This window comes from Taurulus bubalis (assembly GCF_910589615.1).
Source record: "Taurulus bubalis genome assembly, chromosome: 11".
NCBI lineage: Eukaryota > Metazoa > Chordata > Actinopteri > Perciformes > Cottidae > Taurulus > Taurulus bubalis.
In genome coordinates this window covers 26736951-26744711 of record NC_136599.1, presented here as the reverse complement: position 1 = coordinate 26744711, position 7761 = coordinate 26736951, and the positions used below count along the sequence as shown (strand labels likewise).

The window sequence follows — 7761 nt, the reverse complement described above, 5'->3', positions numbered from 1 at the left end:
ACCACTTAATAAATATTGTTAAAGTGCAAATGTTTCTCTGCCAGTCAGATAATAAGACACATATTTATGCTTTCATCACTAGCAGGCTCGATTACTGCAATGCAGGGACACATACAACGGGACTTATGAATGAATCTATTGCCCCAATGCATGCTGGGATAGTTCAAAGCACACCTCAATCACATAATCAGCACTCAGACAATCATATGAATGCATGGTTTCAACCCTCTACTCGTTTTACCTTCTGCAAAGCAGGTCTGATCCGTCCACAGTCAAAGCCATATAATTAGTTCACAATAAGAGCGCACGGCAAGATCTATGAAGACTAACAACTCAATCCTCAAACTGATTTCAAAGAATCTAATTAGCTGGATGATTTTAGCCTGATATCAATGTGTTAGTCTAAATTAGTCAATTTATATTTGAAGAACAGATCTCAGCAACATCCAACAGGTACCTGTTGATCAAGCAAATGTAAGTGTTTCAGTTACTTGTGAAAACCAAATGTAAAATGCTCACAAATTGCACATTTGCATAAGATACAGTAAACTGCAATTGTGCAAATTTACCAGGATCATTTTGGAGTATATCTTGAGGAGCAAAATTAAGCTTTTATCCCAGTATGGGAATACAAACAAAAATATGTACAATAAGGAAGTGTTGTAAATACCTCGGAAAGAACATTTTCTAATTCAACAACCAAGATGCTGTTGGGCAAGGCACTTACTCCCTCTCAGTAGAGGTCTCGGAAATTCTGAACCTCTGCGAACTTGCGGAAGTCAAGATGTTTCTACAGTTGCTGTAAATAGTTTTTGCAATTACTTTCCAAGCACAGCTTTGACTAATTAATTTATCTTGTGTAATGTGTTGTAGTGGTTGACAATCAAAGTAACCAATGCAAGTTTGTTTGTCTTCTTTTGCCTAATTTGACAACTTCTATAATGTGTTTTGTGATGTTGGCCCCTTGGAGCAAAGATGGAGAAGATTTAAATGAAGCTGTGGGTTCTGGTACTCTTGTCTGGAATGTCAGGATCCAACATGTCGGCCATGTCACGGCAGGAATGTATGAAACTGTGATCATCAAACTGTCTCATCTGACACAATGACCATCTCAAAAGACCAAAACTACCTGTAATCTGATCCTGCCATGAATCACAGTTTATATATTGTTCAGACCTGTGACGACCAACAGTAAAGGAATGGGCGCTCCCAGTGGGAGACCTTTCCTTAATGCTACCACATTGTATCAATTGGAGACACAACTTGTGTTTCCCTTGCAGTGTGCAGTGACGTTTGTCCCTTCACCTCCATTTGGAAAACACTTACTTATCTCAGTCTCAATGATGAAGTCTGCATACACACTTAAAGAATGATGTGACTTCTGTAGAACTACTCTTCTCATTGCACGGTATAGTGTCCCTACAGTCAGTACGCCAGGCCGAAGTAGAAATTGCTACATTCTGTGACTGCAAACCTGCTCACAGAGATTCAAGTCTATCTGTTTTCCAAACCAGTCCCTGATTCTCATGATAGCTCAAATGTGATCTTGGTTTTGAGAAGGTAGAGCTTAATAACGCCTTACTCTACCGCTTAACCACTCTCTCTCTTGTGCTCATGTTTTGCCGAGTTCTGAGCAAGAGTTTAGTATGAAACATGTGTGTTTGATAACTTTATTCCCTCTTTCCCTTCCCCCATCAGTCGTTGCCCTCTTCCTCGTCTCCTTTGCTGCCTTTGCTGAGGCGCTGGAAGCAGTAGACTGTGGAAGCGAGGAAGAAGCTGGCCATGATGGCCGCCACTGAGACGGAGATTCCGGAGAAGATGACGATGAGGTAGTCAGTGAGAGTGAGGGAACCACGGCACTCCCGAAAACTATCTTCAGAGAGTAAACTTAGGGGAACACGGCGCCCATCCAGGGGCAGGGAGCACTCTATCCCCTCCATACCTGGGAAGAGAGATATCAACAATTAACCAGCTGACAGGAGCCCAAGCACTGCACTTCCTGCTTACAAAGGTAAATGTGTCCGTTAGGACTGAATACAGCAACAGAACAAGAGGAGGGCAGAATGGTTAAAGCTCATATCACATAACTACAACACCCACGGTTCGACCCTCCTCCAGTGTGATAATGTTGAGGTAAAATAAAGAACTGTGCAGCTCTTGCTACAAAGTCATATATCAGAAATGTTCACTTGCACAAGAAGTTGTTAGATGAGGTTGTATTGCTTTGTTTTAAAAGTTGAGTTAAGTTTTTTGCATGAAAACAGAATCATGATTTCCCTTTTTCACACAATGGAGTAACGAGATCAGTGTAAGTGCTTCAACAGTAGTCATCTCCCCAATCATTGCAAAGGTGCAACCAACCAAAGATTTGACCTGGATATGCTCTGATGCTCTGAAACACTGCTTCCTATAATATAGTTTATTTCCAGTGTTCAAATGCATTGTTAGAAACTTAAGGTTTAGTCGACTCAGAACCCAAATAAGTCTGTTTCAGTTTGCAAAATCAGACTCACTGTGATATTCTGCCTCTGTGTGACTGTACATGATATGGCTGCATGCTATTACATGGCATGTCAAGAGTACCTAGTGACATGTCTTTCACCTGATCCATTGAATAATCAAAGTCTTCATGGCGTATATAGTATATATATCTATATTTTTTTTTAGATCTGCTTTTACATTTGAGCCAAACAGGGAAAACATCTTATACAATGTTGCTTAAGCTGTATTTGCTCTTCACCCATACAGTTGTGTAACAAACACACACACACACACACACACACACACACACACACACACACACACACACACACACACTATATTCAAATGACAGATTCCTAAAGTTAACACGGGTATTGTCAAAATAACAGTAAAGCCTTACTCTGACAGCTGCAGCGCGTCATCATCGGGGTTATGCATACGCATAAGCCCCACACAACATGCAAAAGTCCAAAACAGTGTGTGCAATGAGGATGGAGAATGTAGTACATACATACTGTGCTTCCAGTTTACCTTTCTAGTGCACACATTGTCTGCTTGTCAGTCTGTGTGATGGGATATTTCATCTCAGACCCCTGTGTATGAATGTTTCACAAGTAGCCAGTTAACAAGATAATTTTAAAACCAATAAAAATCATCGTCAGACAATAGCCGCTGGGTTACCAGATTTCATTTCAGTCAATGGGTTCTGCCTCTTTTGCTTTCTACCTGCATTCAACCACAGAAAGGTCATTGGTCGATACTACTTGGACTACAAATAGAGATTAAGTTAGCACAAACCAGCTGATAAGCATGGTAATCCTCGTGCTGTTAGGGCCCCGAAGGCCACTTGGTGAACCAGAGACATGGTGTTATCTCCGTAGCTGCTGCTGTCCTGAAGCATAGTTCCATTTGTTGAGACGGTGCGTGTAACGGTTGGCGTAGCCTGCAGCATATATGGAAGCTACCTGTGTGGACTTCATGCTGAGCTGTAACGCACCAATATGTATCTGAATAGCAGAAACCACAGGAGGTATTAATATTATTATTTCAAAGGTTTTTTGACCCAAAAGCTAAATGTCAAATACAGAAACTGACTCTTTTGTGTATTCCTTTTTGTCTCTGCCAGACATTTTTAATGAAGATGGCTTCTCATTTTGGTAGCAATGCACTGCAATTAAAATATATTCTTTCCACTGCACTTCCATCTCATTCTGATTTGTCTGTGGCATTTCTGCACCCAGGAGTCTCTAGACATCAATGTCAAGTGTTCATATGTGTGTGTGTGTGCGTGTGTGTGTGCGTGCGTGCGCGTGTGTGTGTGTGAGTCACTGTAAGACCAGAAGGGGTTTTCCACATGAAAAGGGACTCAGTAACCTCATCACTTGGTGATATTCCAGTCACGTGGCACTACAACAGGCAGCCAGAGTCTATGCACACACAGACAGACAGACAGACAGACAGACAGACAGACACACACACACACACACACACACACACACACACACACACACACACACACACACACACACAGGGACACACAGACACACACACACACACACACACACACACACACACACACACACACACACACACACACACACACACACACACACACAGGGACACATCAATGTCAATATAAAAAAGATCAAAAAGATCAAAGACATAAACACGCAGACATCATGAGCACATGAACCACTGAATACACTCATCAACATGGATATTGATAAAGGAACAACAAGAACACATGTAGGTTTATTCACATGACACCACGTGAGTACAGACAAGAGAAAACATACGAGCCCAAAAAGCACGTCCGCCAACACATGTAGGTTCACACAGGCAGACAGAGTTGTTTAATGGAATGGGAATAAGTGTACACACAGTATATGGCACACAGATACAAACACACACAGAGGAGTACATGAACAATGATGGGTGTGCACATAGACGTATTCACACGCAGGCACACAAAATTGAAAAAGACAGGCACATATAGCTAGACACATATGTATACAAACACACACAGGTGCAGACACACAAACACAACACCTTATGAATGTAGCCAGGACCACAGAAACAAAGTGACTGCAGGGCAACGTACTCTAAAAAAGCAAAACATGTTTATTCGCTCAATTCCAGAAGCCATTTATTCTCAACAGTGTGTGTGTGTGCGTGTGCGTGTGTGTGTGTGTGTGTCTAGACCTGGGTGTGTGGTGTCACAGCATCAGCTGTGGTGCTGAGTAAAGGTGTTGCTTGTTCCCCGTTGACCTGAGCGATACAAACAGTGGCATTGTGTGAACAGAATGGAAGTTGCCTTGTAACTCTTTCTAAACTCCAGAACCACCACGGTCCAGTTAAAAACCAGCAAGCTGCGCCATTTACACTGTCACACTTTGCATGACGGGTCAGTGTCCCGGCATCGGGATTGAACTTTGATGCCGAAATCAATCGTATTGTTGACTACTATAAACAGACCTCATTGCACTGTATGTATACGTAAGTCTTATCAAAGTAATAAGACATTTTACTGAACGTTTGCAGGGCTCTCAAGTTTTTAAGACAGGTAAGAGTGACATCTCTCTCTCTCTCTCTCTCTCTCTCTCTCTCTCTCTCTCCCCCTTCGGACGCTTGAGAGCCCTGCATTTGTATTGCAGTGTACAATGTTCAGGTACTATATTGTATGCTACTACATACATACACTCTATGATCATTTCAAGCTAATCTCGTAGTATTTATTCCACTACACGTATTTACCAGCTGCAGTTAGACGTTACTTTGCAGATTTCAGAGTGGATTTGCAGAACAAAAATATAAAATATGCCGTATTGTTCTACAATAAATGACCAGAAACCAAAAGTTTGGGTTCCAACATCTATTGGAAAAAGGTCAACGTTAGTCTACAGAAAGATTAAGGATCTCCCCCATGCAGTATATGGTCACCTACTATCATGTGATTGATTCTCTTTTTTTCCATGACTGAGAATAAAGTACCAGTCTATCTTTCAAAGCTCCCTATAACGAATAACATGTTACGTTCAGGATCATTTTAAATGAAATCTGAAATCTTCAAATCTATTGTGAATAAGCTGCTCTCTGTTATGTTGTCACATAGTAGCACATGCAGGTTGGATGACATAATGGTTCGGCCTTTCTAACTTATTGTAAACGTTTGAATAATGTTCAATTAGTTAGCACCTTTGCTTCAGTTGATACAGCTGACATGCTTGCTAGCTTGTTTTGCCTACAAAGGTTTGTGATTCAACTCTGGCTGCAGCAGGGCTTCAGATGAGTGCTGCGCATTGCTGAAAGAGTTATGATAATGAATGAGAAGCTGGAACCCAAAACACTGGTTGATGTAGAATGGACCATTACATGACATTACATAATGTGCTGTATATCTGCAGCTGTATTTACATTACTGTATGATCCATTTGTCATCATTTCTAAGCATGTAAGAGATTATTTCATAGATATGCTATAGCCAAAGACTGCACATATTTAAAGTCAGTCTTCCACAGAGAGGAATATACTAGTATGGTGTCTGTCATACCAGCTACAACATCACCAAAATATCCTGACAAATGCCATTTAATTCCAACTGCTGATGAAGGCTGTGCTATACAGTTGGAAGTTGTAAAAGTGGGTCAAGAAAATAACAAATGAAAGTGGGGAAAAAAATTAAAAACCCAAGGGGATGCAGTAAATACATAGAAAAAAATCTTCTTCTTTATTTATTGAAGAAGTGACACCTCAGATGTTTAACGGAGTAAATCTATGGTTTAGTTTCCTTGTGTGTTAGTATCTGGAGAGTTACATGTGTTTCTGCAGTTTATGATTTTGGTTTGATAATACAACGTGAGTTAACTGTGGTGTACGACCTGCAGAGAACATCAGCAATATTGTTCCCAACACAAGACAGAAGAGAAATCAGTGTACCTGTGATGAACATGAGGAAGTCATTGAGTTACCTGAAGATAAACTACATGTATCTGTCCATAGCTCTGGCTCTTTATGTTTTCAGAGTTTTGTACTTGATAAATATATTTGTTGGTAATCCATGAATTGTAATCATCAAATGCGTGTGGCATTGCTACGGATCGATCACATATTATGAGTAAATGGAGGGAAGTGATTGGATTTCCTCTGTTCTGGCATGGTACACAGACGGAGTCTCTGCTGTAAGGAGCGTATGTCTTACCCTGTGGGAGCTTGTGGCGGTTCTCTGTCAGCCACACAAACAGTTTGGCAAAGTGGCAGTTGCAGAGCCAAGGGTTGCCCTCCAGACGCAGCATCTGGAGAGAGGGCAGGGATTCAAGGACTGAGACGTCCAGCGCCGTGAGCCCATTCCTCTCCAGCCCCAGCTCCCTCAAAGACGTCAACCCTGTGAAAGCATCCCTGCCTACCATGTTTAGGAAGGGGTTGTTACCCAGCCGCAGTTTTATCAGACTCCTTGACTCCCGAAATGTTCCAGAGGAGATTTCTGTCAGGTTGTTGCTCCCCAGGTCCAAGAAGACCAATCTAGAAGAGGAGCTCAGGGTCTCTTGCTCCAACTGAGAGAGGGTATTATTCCTCAGGTCTAGGTAAACCAGATCGCTGTAGAGGACCAAGAAGTCGGAGGGAATCCAGGGAATCCAGTTGTTGGAGAGCAGGAGACGGCGAACACCCAGAGGGATGGAGTCTGGGACTCTGGTTAGACCTTGGCTGGTGCAGTCCACAGTGTGGTGGTCCGGACACAAACAGCTGGATGGGCAGATATGGCCTCGCGTAAGCAAGGTTGAGGAGAGCAAGGCAAGGAAAGGCTGCAGCCAGTTAATGCATGGTATCATTGTCGAGGGGCGGCAGCATTAAATGGGAGATGGGGGGCGAGGGGGTGAGAAGAGAGGTCAGGGACACGGACGGAGAGACGGGTTCAGATCACAGGGGAGGGGAAGGGGAAGGAAAGGCCAGGCGATATTGATGGTGTTCAGCGTGGCGCTGGCATCCTTCCCTGCTCTCTGCCCTGCAAAGCCAGAACAAGCCGAAAAAGCCATGGAGTAGCGAGGCAGCGTTGTATTCCAGGAGATCATGTAACCAGCAGCCTGGATCAAATAGCAGCCTGCTGGCTTTGAGGGAAGAGAGGGGAGGAGCAAAAGAGAGAGTGTGCAAGAGAGCAGGGAGGGAGGGAGGGGGGGGGGATTAACACTGAGGTAAATAGAGACTAACAAACCAGAAACGAGGGGGCGGGGTTAGTGGGGTAAGCCACGGGACATGTTTGTGTCTGTGAGGACTGGCAGGAACAGC

General features: G+C 42.9%; 1 protein-coding gene across 1 annotated transcript; it reads right to left on the bottom strand.

Annotated features, from left to right (window-relative positions):
* Nucleotides 1-1694: 1694 nt before the first annotated feature.
* LOC306743486 (leucine-rich repeat-containing protein 38-like) lies at nucleotides 1695-7307 on the bottom strand (the record flags this gene model as incomplete). The annotated part of the gene is made up of 2 exons (XM_079225999.1): nucleotides 1695-1942; nucleotides 6680-7307. 2 exons carry the CDS (start codon nucleotides 7305-7307, stop codon nucleotides 1695-1697), a joined length of 876 nt encoding a protein of 291 aa, XP_079082125.1.
* Between the last annotated feature and the right edge of the window lie 454 nt (nucleotides 7308-7761).